Consider the following 17,691-nt stretch of genomic DNA (forward strand, 5'->3'; position numbering starts at 1 on the left):
CCCCCCTCTTGTGCCGCCCCTCCAACTTGATTCATTCTCTTTCCCTCCTTATTGGCTCCCAAAACCGTTCTGCTCCCAGCGGAAATGACACCGACAATGAGGAAACGCATTCACCCCGCGCAGGGGGTGCAGGGTGCAACGTATGAGGGCCGCGCCCGCGCCTGTTGCGATCACGGGCGTGTTGTAGTACACACACCCCCCTTTACTTCTCCCCTACCCGTAAGGGAAAATTTGCCATAAAGTCAATACGAGAAATGTGAGTGTTTTGGGCAATTCGAATTCGTAGTTCATTTTCCAAGAGGTGGTAGTGGCCAGCCCGCAACCCGGATCGCCCAAACGGTAAGAAAATTGGACAAACGTTGTCATCGGCAGGCAATCGACTGTTCTAGATACTTCTGATCTACTAACAGTGGAAGAACAATAACAAAACCGGGTGGGTTCCTGATTGGTGGAGCCTTCGAACCCGCCATTCTTCTTCCTCCCGTTACACAATATTGGCCCTTCCCTGAAGCTCGTCCTGGATCCGCACCTGCTGGCTGGGCCAAAGTGTGAGTCCCCCCGAGCTCTCGTGTCGTCGGCGGACCTCTCCGTCGCCATCTTCGTATTTTATCGGATAGTTTTCAGGCGAGAAGATGTTTGGAGGGGGCGGTGGATTTGGCCCGAGGGAGATTGCGTCTCACCCCTTCCCTCGATTCGCCCCCGCCCGCTTCTGCTCCCCCGGCCGCCCCCGTATTTCATTTCCTCTCATTCGTCCCCTCGGTTACCCCGAGGCACGGTCGGCGGTCGGTACTTCGCTGCTTCTTCTGCAAATCCAAAAGACATATGTACTTGCAGCTCTTTCCTGGCTCGGTTGGTCTGCACCTAATTCTGGCGAGTACAGGCGCGTGACGCGTTGACACGTCTGCACAGCCACCTGCAGGATATAAAGATGACGTTGGCGAAACAGCTCCGATTCTACCCATCTCCTTCCCTCTAACGAGGGCTGAGGTTGAACAAGCGTTCTCGGAGCCGAGCGTCTCTCGCCTCGCACTTGCTCCACTTCTTATCATTTTCGCGGTGGGGCAACCCGAGCCCTTCGCTGACTGAGCGCGGCCCGTCACGGACGGGTGGGCCAGGATGGCCTGGGCGAAGCGGTGAAAGGGGATACGTCACTTGCAAACATTCCGAAACGCAAACGGGGAAGGAAAGATCACTGGTACCCGTTGATGCCCTTTCTACCCATTCGATTCCGTGTCTGCAGTCATGTCTTTCGCCGTTCGCGCGGGGGCGCGCGCGCGCAGTCCAGTCCACCCCGTGCCGCAGGGCAGGGCCAGGGCGTTGACAGGGCGTCTCTATAGCCGGCCTTGCGAAACCTCGTTGCAAAACTGTCACGATCTGGGTGGGTGGGGACGTCAGCATTTCGGTACGGGTAGCCGCGCCACGCCACGCGTACCGCGATGCATCAGATTGTCTTCAATGCCATGGCTTCCACGCTTGCGGGGGTTACATTTTTTAGACAGTCCCCGCAAAGACTGCCTCTGCCAGATGGTAAGGTCTCCCGCCCCGCCCCCAAGGCGGGTGGTTGCATTTTTTATGTTTCTCTGATTTTTCTTTTTTGACTAACTGGGCATAGACTTTTTTGGCTTGGAGTATTTGACTTTGAACGATTTCGCGGAATAATTAGCTCTGGGTTCCCCAAGTCACTATTTAGTGCCTTCTTTATTTCTCCCCATTTTCCATTTTCCCTGTAGTGAATCCCGTTTCAAACAGCGCGCGCTGCGCTGCTCCGCCGAGCCCCTCGGCCGCGCCCTGGCGAGCCGCGCCAGTCATCCCCACCCCTACTCTGCGCGGCGCGCGCCGTGGAACCAGACCGGCGCGGAGCTTCCCCCCTCTCATCTCCTTCGATAGCTCAGTTGGTAGAGCGGTGGACTGTAGAGGAACGAAAGACGTAGACATCCATAGGTCGCTGGTTCAAATCCGGCTCGAAGGATTTTTTTTTCTGCTGGCTCGGCTGCCGGGAGTCCGGTTGCCGGGTGGGTCGAACTTGTGAGGAAATATGAACGGCGATAAACAGAAGCAAGTCGTGTAATTTTGTATTTTCGAGTAAAGGAGACTTTTGCATCTACTACAGGGACAGCCAGGATGGCCGTGCCGCCGAGCACGTGCTCCCGCTGCACGACGCGGAGGTGCATTTCCCTCAGTCGTCGACGCCGACCTCCACGCCCACGACGGAGGCCCTCATCCTGCACGTTTCGCTGGGGACGGGACCCCGGAGCCAGCGCTTCAGCATAAGGACGGCGACGGGCGAGGAGTATCGCCGGTGGACGTCGGCCATGTTGGAGGCGGCCCAGCTGTGGCACGCTCGCCGACAGATGGCGTTCATGGCGGTGCTTCCCGCGGCCGCGGCCCCGGGCGCAGGTGCGTGGAGCGGAGGCCCGACCGCGTCGCGGACCGCGGCGTCGACTAGGCGACACTCTCACCTCCTGGTTACCTTGCAGGACGCGCCGGCCAGGCCTCGGGGCTGGCCGAGGGGCGGCGCCTCCTCGTGCAGGGGCTGTCGCTGTTCCTGGTGCAGGTCGGCGAGCTGCGCACCAGGACGCGGCGCGCCGTGACGCGCAACCAGCGCCACGACCAGGACGACAGGGAGCCCGGCGCCGACCTCAACCTGCCGCGCTTCCTGCGTCGCGCCATCGCGGACGCTGTGGACAAGAGTGAGATTGTTATTTTAATTTTGTGGCGTGTCCTGCGCGCTTCTCAATGCATCGACGGCCACCTCACTCACCCCCACCCTGTCTGCAGTCTGGCGGGCGTGCGGGCGCGCCTACGCTTGCGCGGACGTGCTGGACGGCGGCGAGAACGCCGACCCGCTGGCCATCTACGACGCGGTGCTCATCCTGCGCGAGGCGGGGGACGCTTTCGTCACCTACTGCAGCCTGCTCAGGGACCTCCAGGCTATGTTGGTATCACACTTATTCGCTCTTCGATAGTAGTAAGCTGTTAGTAATATGAGGTTGTACTTATACTTGCGCGTTACCTGCTCCTTCTGCACCAGGCTCCGCGACGGCCAAGAGACCCGGCCGGACGACTCCCTGCCGTTCAGCCCGCTGCGCTGCATGTCCGCGTTGCGGGACACGCTCTTCAGCCTCTGCCCGCTCATCGACGTCCCGGAGGAGGAGTGCCGTCAGCGGGCCGCGCTCGCGGCCATGGACGCGGTGAGTTCGCTGTTTGACGTGCACCTTCCGTTTGGTCTGGTGTCCGCCTCACGGCGGCGAAATGCGAAATGGGCTCCGCAAAATAATACATGAAAATGAAAGTCGATAAACTTTGGCGGGGCCGTGGGCTACCGGGACTACCACCTGTCCCATCATTCCGCCATACCGCTGTCTCTGTTGTTTTAATCTTCCTGTCTCTCTAACAGACCCTGCAACGATGCTTAGCCGAACTGAGCAAGCGACCCCTGGACCAGGCCGTGGCCGGCAGCACGCCGACCGCCGGGGGCGAGCGTGACGCGCGCAACGCGCCCGACGAGGTCGACGCACACATGGAGCGGACGTCATCGCGGGGCTCCAGCACGTCTCTGTCGAACTGCGTGCCCTTCATGGGAAGCCCCGGGTGAGTCGCGCGAAACCCGCGAGTGATGTCGACACTTTCAGCGCAACTTTATCTATTTTAATTTTTTCGCAGTGTCCGGCGGCTTGCGTCGCGACTGCAGAGAGACGTGGTTCGCACTTCGGTGCGACGCGCACGTAAGAGGGCGCGGACCGAGGGGCAGGCCCTGCTGCCCGACCAGAGGCTGGACGACTCCCTCGAGAACGCCGCCGACGCCGCTGACGCCGAGGCCCTCGAGATGACGGTCCTGACCACCGTGTCGCCCAACCCGAGCGAGTCGCCCGAGGTGGTGGAGATGGACGTGACGTCGCCGGCGCCCACCAAGCCCCAGACGCCGGTCGGCGTCCCGGTGCAGCGCATGGCGCGGAGCGTGGGCGGCACCTTGGCCGCGAACGTCATGTACAGCCCGAGAAACGCCGTGCGACGCGGATGGCAGGACCCCGCGCTGCTACGGCGCAGGCGTCTCATCTGTTCGGCGGCCGACTGCGACCTGGCCGGCGACAACATGGAGCAGGACGACGATGACGACGAGGTGTTCGTCAAGCCCGACGTCCCTCCGCTCAGGAGGGAAGCCCATGAGGTGCGGAAACTTGACTATCACCTTTCTCTACGTGCCTCTGCTGCGGCGACGCGGGCGCTGGTTCGGGGCGGGCAGCGATCGGGTCACTGCTGCCGCTCCCCCCTCCTCACCGGGGCGGCGAGCCAGCTGCGGCAGATCGCGCGCAGCGGACTCTTATCCCCTCCATGTCGCCCATGCTTTCAAGAAGCGCTGGTGGTGTAATGGTTAGCATAGTTGCCTTCCAAGCAGTTGTTCCGGGTTCGATTCCCGGCCAGCGCATTCCTTTTTCGTCGTTTCTCGTCCGTGAGAGCGGGGAGGGGGGGATGAAGGGAGGAAGGAAGTAAGCGGCCTCACGCTTGCCCTCATTGCTAACGTTTTCTGGGAAGGTCGTTGCATTTGCCCGGGAGGAGGGGGTTGGTTGGGGCGGAGGCGGAGCACGCGTGGTGCCTCTCACGGGAGCACTGCACATCATATCCGCCGCCACACCGAACTCGACCGGCCCGGCTTTTTATCAATGAACAAACGAAGCGATCGCAACGCTCGCTGAAGACTATCGGGCCAGCCGGGCCGGGCCGGGGCCGGGGCCGGGCTTCCAGGCAGGGCATTGTCAGTTCGGTGGTGGAAGCGGGTCAAGTAGTCGAGCCATAAAGATGCGATTTAAAGTAGTTGCCAGCATATTGTATTGGGTGCGTGCCGTTTTGGGCGGTGCATATTGAATCGTTTGTACTTCGCCGCTTTAGTCTGGAAAGTGTTTTTGTATCACGCTGTATCATCGTTGCCCAGGTGAAGGAGAAGAATGCTGTCCAGGAGGAGCGGAGGGACGACGACACGTTTGACGAGGATTCGGGGCGGTTCGAGGGACGGGCGCCGTCGGCGAGGGAAGACCTCGGCGTGCTCGACATCCCCGTCACGCCAGCAACCCCCAACGGCGGAGGCAGGCGCGCCCTGTGGTGCGAGACTCAGGAGGTGCAGCGAAGTGGCCTGCTGGGTGAGTGCACTTTCGTCGGTAAGCGTGCTCGAACCAAACGTCAAACGTTTCACAAACTATTTTCATCTCCACAGACCGACTAAACACAGCGGAGAGCGCGCTACAGGAGGCCAAGTTCGAGGTGCTGAGCTCCGAGGAGTCGTACCTGCGCTCCCTGGACGTGCTGGCGCACCGCATGCAGGCCATCGAGGCCCTGCAGGATCCCAGCGTCATCAGTGACCAGGATAGGGACGCCGTCAGCAAGTTCCTGGACACGGCCCGCGCGTGCTCGATGCGCTTCGTCAGCGCCCTGCGCGCGCTCTGGTCGCTGGACGTGATGATGCGCGGCCTGTGCACGCTCATGCACAAGGAGTCCATGCCCGGGGCGTCCCTGCAGCAGTACGTCCTCATGGTCAGTCTGCAGCCGCGGGCCGCCAGCGTCCTCGGCAAGATTGGGTGAGACATGCAGGGAGACAGGGAACGTGGGGTTCATGTAATAGATGCATAATGTTGAGCAATATTGATCTCTAGGAGCATGGAGGCGAGGCAGATGGTGCCTCTGCTGTCCCTGCCTGCTCAACGAGCCTCCAGACTCCCTCTCCTGCTGGCGGCTATCCTGCGACGCCTGGACCAACGCACGTCGGAGGCTGTCATCTGCAGGGCCGCTCTTGACCGTCTCAACCAGGTGCGTTGTTGGCGTTAGTCCCGACCGTCACATACGTAAGCGGTTTTGATAGTGCAAGTTAAACTCACTATGTACAATCACTACTTTGCAGATTGTTTTTGAGTGCAATGAGGCGCTACGGAGAGCGGAACAAACTGAGAGGATGGCAGAGTTGGGCAGAATGTTAGGGGTTGAGAAGGTAATTAATTTTATGCTACTTCATTGAAACTGGTGTGGAATAAGTAGGTACCTATAAATAAATGTGTTATTTCTTTTGTTTCAGTCAGCTTCTTCTAAGAAGCTATCCTGGAGTGAACGTAAAAATAATGTTCTTGGCCGAGCCAAATCATTTTTCCACAAATCCAACAATAGGTTTGGAACAAAAACTAATAAAATATTGACGTCTACCAGCTCAATGCTGCATCTGACTTGATTGTAGATCATGTCTAAGTTATGATATAAATTTACGCCAGTTCTTGTATATTTGTGTCTTTGGATTAAGTTTTTGACATGCTGTTAGCATTTAAAACCTGTATGTAGTTAACATTTACAGATGGCATCAATACATTTGGGTGTTCTTTGCATGTATTGTCTGTGATTGATGTGGTTGAGTAGGATTAAATTAGCTCTGTTAAATATAAAAGCACAAAATCATAGTTTGTAGTGTCAATTTACTGCACAAAATAGAAAAAATTTATATCTATACATCATTCTTGCCATAAAATTTGCTGATGAACTTTATAAAAAAGCTACTAAGGGGAAAGGTAAAATATTCTATATATACAGTACAAGTATTCATCATGCACAAATTCTACGGTTCTACTCACAATGAATGTTCAACAGTAACTTTAGAATTCCCCTTAGGCTTTTTAAATATAGCTCACTGAATATCCCTCATCTCTTTCAAATATCTACCTACCGACATATTGCGTAGCTAGCTATCCATTCAGTACACAAAGAGCAGTTCTTACAATACATCATGTATCTTCACATTTTACAATCGTTCTGTACAATATAAACAATGGTGCCCTTAGGGACATCACACCCATAACCTATCATCATGCATCCTTTCATAACATAACATCCGACTTGAAATGTCCGAGTCATAGTGTTTTACACCTATAAGCAATTTTTAAATGTTCTCACCAAATATTCACCTGAAATGTTAGGGTTACTTAGACTAATAATACTGCATTCTGTTTGTAAGTGTGCAAAGTACATGCCAAATGTACTTGCAAACTACTCAGCATCCTTCACAATGTCTCTCTGCACAGCCCTTCAGCATTGGAACATCAAAGCCCTTCCCCCCTGTTTGATCATTTTATGCACGGCATGCATGGCATATATTGCACATTTCTACATTATGCTACAAGAGGAAAAAAAAAGTGAAGATTTACATATCACTCATGTACACTAGTTTAAAAATAACAGAAACCGATTCATTTGAACAAAGGACACCGACATATCAGCTGAACTACAAGGAGTTGAGATATATGTTTATTTACAAAACCAAGGGGAACAAAGGCAATAAACTGTGAAGAAGTTAAATTATAGATTGTTATTAGTATTTACTGAAAAAGGACTCTTAGAGTTGCCTGAGAAAAGCTATGGCTGCTATGAGAAAATGTAGAATAGAGTCTCTCTGTCACAAAGCTAGAAGTTAAGTCTCACAATTGCTTTTCAATTCAGATGGTTAGGTCAATCATTTTTTCAAGAGAAAATCAAATACGCACTCAGAAATCAAATGTATTTCTGATTTAAAATTTTTAGACTATGTATCACGATGCTGCTTCAACATTAGAAATAAATAAATTTGTTCTAAAGTTAAATAAGAAGGAATATGGAGACGAAAGAACATTTTCAAATACTTGCTAATCACATACTTTTGCCATTTGGTTCATGAATCACTTCTACCTGTGCCGGATGTTGAGCATGTTTTAATTCAAGGACTTCCAGATCCAAATTAGTTTTTGTTCGATCCCTTTGGAACAAGGGAATGTTCCACAATGCCAAATTTTTGGAGGATGCATGATCACTTTCAGCTCTTGGTCATTGCTCTAAATATGTATGCTAAGAAGCATCACACACATTTTTATCAAACAGCATTCTCTATTTTACAGCTTTCAACAACAGTAAACATTTTTAATATTAATGTTAAGTTACAAGGTAGAAGCCATTTCAGGGAAAGTACCGAATGCAATCCTAATTACCAAAAACACACACAGAGAAGAAATAAAAATTCAAATAACGAGTTTTGACAATACCTCTCATGAAAACCTATCAAACAGCAAGCACTGGTTGGATTTGACTTTGGAGCTTAGGGAGCTAGTTCTGTCCCTGTTCTAATCCTTACACATTAACAGACTTTCAAAACACCAGACAACAATTAACTCTGTCAGTTCTGGCTAGTTAGATTTTCCAGCTTAGTCTCCATTAAATTGGCTGTCGGGTTGAACAAAGCAAGTCTTCAATTTCCTTCACACATAACGTTATTTAACTGATAACTAACTTTAGCAAACATGCAGGCGTTAACTGAAGCAGATAGATAATGCTTCAATTAATGAAGGCACATTATATGCATACTTATTCTATTCTGCTGGCTGTTATGGATCCTAATATTTTTAAACACGTCAACATTAAAACATTCACAAGATTCAAATGATGCTTAGTTCACAGTACAGTAGAATGAGATACCTGTCCTCATGTCTGGAGTCAAAACCAACTAGCTAAGTAGGTGCAGTAAATTTTCGCTACCTTTTCAACGACAGATGAGAACTGAGGTAACAATTATCATTAATTAAGATACATGTGAGAAAAACTGAATGGCAGTTTCCAAATGGAAGGGAATATGACCTGGCATAGCCCCTTATGAAATCATGAACATAATGATTATGAGCAAGAGAAACAGCAGCTCAACCATTAGGAAGTGATATACACTACATAAATGACAGTGGTAAAGTAAGCCAGTTGATACTTCAAAGTAACTCGAAAATTATCTTGATCATCATTCCACGCAGAATAAAAGGCAGTGAATCCAACAAAGAACCATTCAAAGAGGTAGCAAAAACATTTTCATATTAATATTGTTAAAATCTTGGCAGTGCTGGAGTGTATAGCAGCATTCATATAATCATATAACCACTCCTTTTCCTTCAATCAGTCAGTGTTAAAGTGTGATGGCTTCTTTTACATCACATTCAAATGATCAGTTCCCATCAGTAGTTCATGAGTAGTTCATGTCCTCCTTTCTTATAGCCATGTCTTTAAGACAAAAAAGATGTAAAAAATTTTGTTTACAATTACTATTGAGAGTTGCTACTGTATTCCGATGAATCAGAAATTCAGGGAACAGAAAACTTTAATATTCCAAAAGGCGAGCTTATAAAAGATGTGACTCATTTAGTTGAGGAAACTCCTTTAATCTAAAATGTCCACTAAACATGGTATACTACCTAAAATTTCAGTATTATCACATATTCGAAGAATGGTATACTACAAGTAAATTCTGACCTTTAATTTACCATATCAGTAAAAATTGTTTTTCAGTGTCCGTTTTTTTCCCCCATTTTTTTTCCCATGTTTTTGTTTTTCTTACAAAAGAAGTACAGAGATATTAACTGCGTTAAAAGAGTATTGAGAATATTAACACAGAAAGAGTTACTTATAAGCAGTGCTAGGTAAGAGAGGCGCAAAAGATGCATGAGGATCTACAGACTGAACACATTACATCAGCAGTCTACTAAAAGGAAGGGAACTGGATAAAACATGAAACGTTACATGGCAGTGGTGTAGTATCTGCTTTGTGAAAGAGGGTTCCCAATGTCAGCCATAATTTTAGTAAAGAAATCATCTACATGGAAAGTACTTCTGGGACAAAACTGTTTGAAATAAACAAGCTATGAATGAAGATGATCAGTCCCAGATAGATCATTGCAGCCATTGTAATAAATTTCAAAAATTTGTCACTATTTTGAAAAACTAAACACTGGAAACTCTTTAAAACCTATGAACAACCAAGCTTTAGATTACAAAGTGATGATATAAAAGGCATATTAGAAGATTCATATTTAAATGCAAAACACAGTGTCATATGTCCAACTTTTTCAAAACGGCAGTGAACTTTTCCTTATTACTTTTCAAAAGTGGATACGGCACCCACAATTTAGACATAACAAAACTCGATTTCATTTGTGAACAAAATCTTAAGGTATAAAAATGCTTTCCACAACTGGCAAGTACCTCAAGTTTAAATGTTAAATTCCATTTTTCTGAGGGGACACCACATAACTATAAAAATTTGATGAAAATTTAGGCAGTTGAGTAGAAGAACACATTCAGTCCCCATCAGTAATAATTACCAAATAAAACAATTTGGATAGTTTTTGATAAATAAAACCTCTGGAAACCAATAAAATACTCGGGAGGCATAAATTTTATATCAAAAACAGCATTAAAACTCTACTTTTCGTTTTTAATGGTATACAAAACTGATTCAGAAGAGTAATGTATTCAAATTAAGGAATTTCAACATTTGACGCACGTTAGAGGTGATAAGTGTGAGCCTTTTGTGGTGTCATCTGACATTGCTTTAGCATTACCAGTCCATAAGTGTTCAAAAGCATGATAATGATGGCAGTTCACAAACTTCAAACTCCAGGTAACAGCAAATAGGACATCTGCATTCAGGCAGGTAAAATAAAGTTACTAGAAGATTACTTTTTTTACCAAAATTGTAAACAAAAAAATCTTTATTAACAGAATTTCTAACAAATGAACAAAAAGGGATACGGCAAGAGACTATTTCTGAAGTTATCAGAAATAGAATATTTTGCTTCAACAACAGATACACAAGACAGTATAAAAGACATTATGCAAAATCTTTGTACGGACAGCAATTTTTCATAGAAAAAGTGCTGTCTGCATTCCTGAAGTTTGACATTTATATGCTAATGAGTACTTATGTCAGTGAATAGATGAGAACCATAGCATATACATAATAGGTAAGAATGAACTATGAAATAAGAACTGAGATATAATGTACTGTAATTCCTTAACAATCAACAGTGTTTCCAAGAAGAACAATTTCCACCAGGGGAAAACAGCAAATTACATTCCATCATCCTTCTGCTGTTAAATAGATTTCTGGACACATTCAAGATACTTTCGGTAAAACTCAGTGTTCTTAAAAATTAGACGGACGGTTATTTTATGATGTTACATGCTGAAACAGGAGCATGGTGGTAAGTCATACATGTCTCAGTCAAAGGCCAGACTATATCTCTCGACAACTCTGAATCTTTTTTCCATACCAAATAATCAAATTTTGCTGCACCAGTGTCAAGCTACAGAAAAGGCACCAATTTTTATCACGGTCTCATACTTGGTTTTGTCATTGCATTTAATATAAATATTTATATTTCTGTTCAAAAATATTTAATACCATTCAACAATCAACACATACTTCTGTGCTGTATGCATACTTTACAATCATAGAAACTCTTTCTATCCACCTACACTTCTTTATACAATATAATAGATTCTTTACACATGATTCAAACATTTTTCATGAGCTAACATTCTAACTACACAAACTTTTGTACATTACTTGCATAAAAGTTCATGCTATAATTAGTAGGTTTATGTATTTATTTCACAGCCTGCATTTTGGTGGCGTTAATCGGAGGATGGTTCAATCTCCAGCCTAAATTCACCTCCAAATAACCAATAATAATAATAATAATATTATAGTAGTAATAATAATAGTAATAATAATAATAATGATAATAATAATAAAAAAGTTTCAAACATAACCATTCTCATCACAACCTTTAAAGGGTGTCACAATCAGATAGGGGGTAACAAATCACTTTCAAAAACTTCTTGAGGCAATGGCAAATATATCTCACTAGAGTGAGTTTCCTGACTAACCCACAGAAATCTCCTTCTCACATGTCGAGTGGTTCATGTGAGTCACAGAAGAACACAAGTTTGAGTGTTCGGCTCTTACCTAATAGATTTTAGGCTTTGGAAACCTTCAATTTGTCAGTCTTGATATGTTCAATTTGTGTCGTCTTCCCAACATTTGTATTATAAAAAAAGAAGAAACAGGTTCATGTACATACCCAGACTACAAAATTGAGGTAAGAGGCAATTAGATTGTATCACTTAGGTTCATTCTGGGGCTGCAAGTTGCAGTCCTATAACACTGCCACACCATTACGTTTGCACATCCCAGATCTCTGCCAGGAAAGGTGGTAGTTTCTTATTCTTGATCTTCAAAGAGAAGCACAGTTCACTATTTAGATTACCCAGGGTGCGGAGTTCTGTGAGGACTGCAAGAAGTTTTGCAAAGATGGTAGACGGCCTGGGCTGTCTTCTATTTTCAATATATGTTCTCAGTGCTTCTACATAAATATCTTGAATCTTTTCTACTTTCCATCCTTCATGAAGTGATGGCCTATCTGTAATACAAAAAGAAAGAAAAATATCAGTATACATATAATGATAAAAATAAATATTAAAGGACAGCTAAAGAGAAGGCTGTCTTAACTAAATTACAAATGGCAGAATTGCAGCATTGTACTGACCTGAAAATATCACAACAGCTGTAAGGAGGGCATACTCTGCATTGTCAACCCTCAGTCCACACATGTGCCGGCAAAATGCCAGGAGATCCTCTACCACATCACCAAAACCAGCATGTAAGTAGTCTGATCGGTTGTATGGTTCATGGTTTGCAAATACAATAGAATCTGTTGCGGCATCATAACACCGCGCCATCCGAAGCATCATCACCTCACTTGAGCACGCCTATGAAGTAACCAAAAAATGCTATTAGAAAAAACTCAACCTAATAGATGATGCAAGTATGTATAGGGCAAGAAACTTGTCAAATTTACCTTCAGGAGTGCAAGTTGGTCTTCTCTTTGAAGTTTGTCAAAGCCAGGAAGTCGCTTTGCAAATTCCACAATAAGCTGAACAGTGAGAATTGTAATTTCTGTGATGTTATGGAACCGAACTGTGCCATCATCTTGAATGTCTATACTTGAAACCTATACAAAGGAGCAGAAGAATTGAGAGTCAGAAGAGTTAGATATGTTCCAGTAGAATGTTACTAAAAGGGGAGAAAACAAAACACACTTACATTGACACGTCTCAATTCCTCATCTGATGGGTGTTCAAATTCATTTTGGAAGTAAACCAATCGGTGTATGAGTTCTTCTTGTTCTGGACTTACAGGCTTTATACCATTTATGGGGGCTGCAAACTTTGTTTCAACAGTGCTGGTTCCACCATTTCCAGAACCATAAACAGGATCAACTTGAGCCAAACAAAACTGAAAAGCACAAAGTTGTTATAACATTGAGGACTAAAACACAAAAGTAGGAAAAAAAGTATGTTGATCAGTATTACCTTGCCCTGCTCATCCACCTTGATTATATCTAATGATGATGATCCGTTAGTGGTAGAATTCGGTTTATCTTTGTCTTTCTGTGCTTTCTTTTCTTTCCGCTTGACTGCACACTGGTATTCTGGAACCACACCTGGCAGAAGAGAATGGAAAGTTGTAAACCATACAAACCGAAAGAATTTCATACTTAATGACAACCTTTGCGCTAATACTTACATTCCGGCCTCATGCCCACAGCCAAACATTTTTTAAGCCTGCATTCCTGGCACTTCCGTCTCATATACATATCAATCTCACAGCCGTTTCCATACTTGCACTGATACACAGCATTTTTGGTGATGCTTCTCCTGAAGAAGCCTGTGAATAATCAAAGGATGCAGGGTGTCAAAGTGGATTTTCAAGAGACTCCTCACACATTAGGACACGCTTTGGTACACACCTTTACAGCCTTCACAGGTAAGGGCATTGTAGTGGTAGCCAGAGGCTCTGTCGCCACACACCAGGCACAACTCTTCTTGCTGTCGCGGGGCAGCGGCCTTCTTCTTCTTGACGTCCGAACTGTCCATGGAGTAGCCATTCAGACTGCTGGGCGGGGACAAGTCCTCCCGACCTGGAGAAAGAAACAAAAAAAATAAAAATTAAGATAAGAATTGAAAACATAAGAACTGTGGCGATCAGCCTCTTTTAAAGGGTGAAGGGGCATATATCATCATAGCGGGGAAGTTTAATAGAGAAACCATCTGCGGTGCCCGGCGAACACATCTGCAGCTGCAGGCGGGACGCCGCAGCCGCAGCAGCACAACACAGCAGGCAGGCCGGCGGCGAGGCGTAGCCATGGCGAGCTGGGCAGGCTAGCCGCTGTCCTTGACATTACAGCCTGAGTGCGTGTGCAGTGTGTGCAGCTGGGGGGTACCTCCCTCACCGCACCCCGTCCCGCCCGAGAGGAGCGAGCTCTCGCGGCGCAGGAGGAGGGAAAAAAAGAGTTTCCAGACATTGCCGCGCTAAAAACAAACCCGACAGTAAAAATGACTTGAAATGACAGAGGGAGACGCACGCAGCACACACACTCAGTTCGACGCGGTGCGCGCAACAAACCGCGGAGTGGAAGTGCAGTCGGGAGAAAGAGGTATGTAAGTACGTATCGCGTCGCACCGCGCGCTGCGTGTCCTTGCATTGCCAGCAGGCATTATATTGTCGACTGCAGCCAGGGCAGCCAGGGGCTGGCGAGGCTCTCTCTATGCGCCGGGAGGGCAGCAAGCGAGAGGCGGCACACACATGCTGCACGTAGTCGCATACCCGGCGGTCACGAGGTGGTCACAGACAGTCCCTGCACTAAGCGACCGCAGCAGCAAGTGCAAGAGTCGCGCAGCATGCAGCAGCAGCGGCGGGGCCAAAGACAGGTAACGACCGCGACGTCGAACGTACGCGATGCTCTGGTGACATCAGCGCGAGGAGAGGGGGAGGGGCGGGAGAGGGCAGGGCAGGGGAGGGGCGGTGTACACGTCTCGACAAGTCCACTGCTCCGCCGCGCCGCGCTGAAAAAGGCAAGACCGGCTGGCGGGGCGAGTCGGGCACCCCCCTCCCTCCTTATAGCTTTTGGGCTTAACTTAACAACGACGACGACGGCCTCCCTCCTCGGGCCCGACGGCCCCATCCTCCCCGTGCCAGAGCCCAGTCTAGCCGTGGGCCCCAGCCCAGGCAGGCCCCAGGGGGGCACGCGGCGGCGGGACAATGGCTGTTGGCACGCACTGAAACATTTCATTTGGCGGTCTCTAGCGTCTCGGCAGCCTCACTGCTGGGCCAACTTGACTTGGCCGAGCGCGGCCGCTGCTTTGACCCTGTGGCGCACGTGTGTGAAGCGACTCGCGACACGCAGGGCGCTCTGGGCAGGGCCAGGGCGGCGGCACCACGGGCAGCGGCGGCAGCAGCTAGGGCGAGTGGCCAGCAAGAGCCTGAGCAGGCTCAGGAGGCGAGGCGGGCCCGAGGCGAGCCGGCGCACAAGGTCGACGGGTTGCTGCTGCTGGCCGGGCCGGGCTGGGCAGAGCCAGTCCAGCACGCCTGGGAATCGCACTATCATTACATACCCTGCTGCTGGCAGGCAGGCCGCCGGGAGCCACTGGACGACGGCAACGCAAAGAGCGGCCCTGCCCGGCCGGGCCCGAGCAACACAGCTGGAGAGCACACTTAGCATAAGCGGGCTCAACCACCACGCCTCCGCCCCGCGGTCAAGTCCAACGCCAAGCCACAGATTCCTTATTCGTCACCGTACATAAAGCCGGGCACATGAGGCCAGCAGCTTCACCCCGTGATCCGCCCCATCCGCCCCGCCCGCCCCGCCCGCCCCGCCCCCGGGGGTGGCGGTGGGGCCACAGGCAAACAGCAGCGGGCCAGCCCCCCGCGGGCACCTACCAAGGGCTCCACGCCGCCCGCGCCAGAGCGTCTCGCCAAACGCCGCCGCGGCGGGCAGCCCCCAACCGGCTGCGTGGCGCAGGGGACAACGGCTCTGTTTAGACCGGCCGCGGCACGGGGATGGGGCGGCGCGGCCGGCGGCGGCGGGAGCGTGGCATCGCGCCAGACTATCATAGTGGGGCCACTAGGCCAGACGCGGCGCGGCAGGGCCGAGTGCCGCGAGCTCGTAGGCACCATCACAATATGTAATCCGCGCTTAGCTCGGCGCTCGCACTCACGGCGGCCCTTCTGCCAGCGCCGCCGCCACGGCCAAGCGCACGCGCTGATCCTATTTTTGCCGCCACTGCCGCCGTATAATCTCATCATTTCTCCCACATTTCTTGTTATTGTTTTAAGTATACTATTTTTTCCTGGGTGGTGCCAAGTAGTGTCTTCGCGCTGCTCCCCCGAGCGTCCTCCTCCTGCCGAGCCAAGTGTAACCGCGGGGCCGCCCCTCCCCTCCTCCCTCCACCCCGCGGCTGCACCTGCCGCGCCGTTCACGACTATATGAGACGCACGTGGTTAGACAATGCGTGTCGGTGGGAACGGCGGCGTGGCGGGGCGCGGCGTACGCGCGCGACTTAGGATTCTATTCCCAATTTGATTACCACCACGAGCCAGTGTGCCGCGGTGGTGTGATGCCCCCTCCCCCCCTCTTCCTTCTGCTACGGGACGAGAAAAGAATAAATAAAGTCCGGAGGAGGAGGAGGTAGGAGAGGAGAAGTTGGGAGAGGAAGGGGTGGCAGAGGGAGGGGTGGAAGAGGGAGGGGTGGAAGAAGAGGTGGAAGAAGAAGAGGTGGAAGAAGAAGAGGCGGAAGAAGAGGTGGAAGAAGAGGTGTAGGGGAGGAGTAAGGAGACCATCCGCCGCAATCACAGCCACGTCGCCCCCCGCAGTCCGCAACACACGCGTAATGCCCATTATGTATTTCGGTCCCCCGAGCGAAGCAACGCCGCGACGCGACCCGGCTGCCCTCCAAGTTCACGACCAGCGGGTAGGAGGATGAGGAGGAGGAGAAATAGGTGGGGGCGGAGGGGATGTCCGCCCCGCACAGGCGTCGTGTGGTGGCGCTCACACAGCAGAGCACCGGTCAGAGCAAAGCCAAGCCAGACCACCACCCAAACCCACCACACTTCACCACACACTTCCGCACCAGCGTCAACACTGTCCGAGATAAAGCAAGAGTGCCCAGACTAAGGATCCCATAAGTGCAGTGTGTGAGGAGAAGGGAGCGACCGAACCCCCTCTCACAATCTCGGCCACGACTATCCTATGCTCGCTGGGTGCATGGCGACGCGCTAGTCCCGTGGCCCCCTGGCCGCCACGGCCGAGCTTGTTGTTAGTCGGGTCGCTCAGAAATTAGTGGGTCGCAGTGGGAGCCGCGCGGCCCCGGGGGGGCCGGCCGCAGAGCCACGCACTTGAACTCTGCCGCGGGCCGGCGCAGGCAGGGCCGGGCAGCTGCGACACGCATGCCCCGCACTGCCTGCAACGCCACCCCCGCAGCGTTACCCACGCCCCCGCCCCCCGTCCCCCCGACGACCGACCCCCTTCTTGCCTGACTCAACTCCCCCAATTCGCCCCGGCCCAGCCCGGCGTGGCCCGGCCGACGGCCACTCCCAAAATAAAAGCATGCCCCAAATTCCCTGCGGGCCGCGCCACGCCCCACCCCGCGGAGCAACGACGGCAAAGGGGTCGCGGGGGTGAGGCCGGCGGGGAGCGGAGGGGAGGAGAGGGGGGGAGGTGGACAACAAGAACAGAAGCGCCGCGATGTTGACCCGGATAAAAGGGTCGCGGATGGTTCAGGCTTCCTCCGCCGCCGCCGCCATCTGCCGCTTGGTGTGACGACCGCAGATGAGTCCTCCCACCGCGCCCCGCCACGGCACAGCGGCGACGAGAGCCTTGCCCCCAAGACTGCCTTGACCCGGGCCTAGCCGAGCAGAGAATATATGGGACGCGGCGACAGCGGCAGTCGGACGACCAGCAGCAAGGGGCCGGCTTGCCACAGCTCGACAAAAACTCATCCACGGGACACACAGGCTGGGGGTTTTAACCCCCC

General features: G+C 50.4%; 2 protein-coding genes and 2 non-coding genes across 5 annotated transcripts in view; 3 read left to right on the plus strand and 1 right to left on the minus strand.

Annotated features, from left to right (window-relative positions):
• LOC113211581 (uncharacterized) overlaps positions 1-6,434 on the plus strand; it is a 19,098-nt gene extending 12,664 nt beyond the window's left edge. For both annotated transcript variants that reach the window (XM_026429991.2, XM_026429993.2), the window contains exons 2-12: positions 2,111-2,397; positions 2,478-2,690; positions 2,779-2,935; positions 3,032-3,191; positions 3,398-3,591; positions 3,664-4,168; positions 4,931-5,135; positions 5,210-5,570; positions 5,646-5,799; positions 5,891-5,977; positions 6,062-6,434. In XM_026429991.2, coding sequence (XP_026285776.1) covers positions 2,111-2,397; positions 2,478-2,690; positions 2,779-2,935; positions 3,032-3,191; positions 3,398-3,591; positions 3,664-4,168; positions 4,931-5,135; positions 5,210-5,570; positions 5,646-5,799; positions 5,891-5,977; positions 6,062-6,211 — 2,473 coding nt within the window. In that variant the 3' untranslated portion in view covers positions 6,212-6,434. The remainder of the gene's footprint in view (positions 1-2,110; positions 2,398-2,477; positions 2,691-2,778; positions 2,936-3,031; positions 3,192-3,397; positions 3,592-3,663; positions 4,169-4,930; positions 5,136-5,209; positions 5,571-5,645; positions 5,800-5,890; positions 5,978-6,061) is intronic.
• Trnay-gua (transfer RNA tyrosine (anticodon GUA)) lies at positions 1,878-1,969 on the plus strand. Its single transcript is given in 2 exon segments — positions 1,878-1,914; positions 1,934-1,969. It is a non-coding gene; the product is annotated as a tRNA-Tyr (tRNA).
• Positions 4,355-4,426, plus strand: Trnag-ucc (transfer RNA glycine (anticodon UCC)). Its single transcript has one exon. It is a non-coding gene; the product is annotated as a tRNA-Gly (tRNA).
• Positions 6,430-17,691, minus strand: part of LOC113211564 (ecdysone receptor) — a 41,775-nt gene continuing 30,513 nt past the window's right edge. The window contains exons 2-8 of the mRNA XM_052274087.1: positions 13,629-13,799; positions 13,406-13,546; positions 13,192-13,322; positions 12,923-13,114; positions 12,678-12,830; positions 12,366-12,588; positions 6,430-12,239 (exon numbers count right to left, since the gene is read on the minus strand). Coding sequence (XP_052130047.1) covers positions 11,995-12,239; positions 12,366-12,588; positions 12,678-12,830; positions 12,923-13,114; positions 13,192-13,322; positions 13,406-13,546; positions 13,629-13,799 — 1,256 coding nt within the window. The 3' untranslated portion in view covers positions 6,430-11,994. The remainder of the gene's footprint in view (positions 12,240-12,365; positions 12,589-12,677; positions 12,831-12,922; positions 13,115-13,191; positions 13,323-13,405; positions 13,547-13,628; positions 13,800-17,691) is intronic.

The sequence above is a fragment of the Frankliniella occidentalis genome, unplaced genomic scaffold (assembly GCF_000697945.3).
Source record: "Frankliniella occidentalis isolate FOCC.00 unplaced genomic scaffold, Focc_3.1 Scaffold334, whole genome shotgun sequence".
NCBI classification, from domain to species: domain Eukaryota; kingdom Metazoa; phylum Arthropoda; class Insecta; order Thysanoptera; family Thripidae; genus Frankliniella; species Frankliniella occidentalis.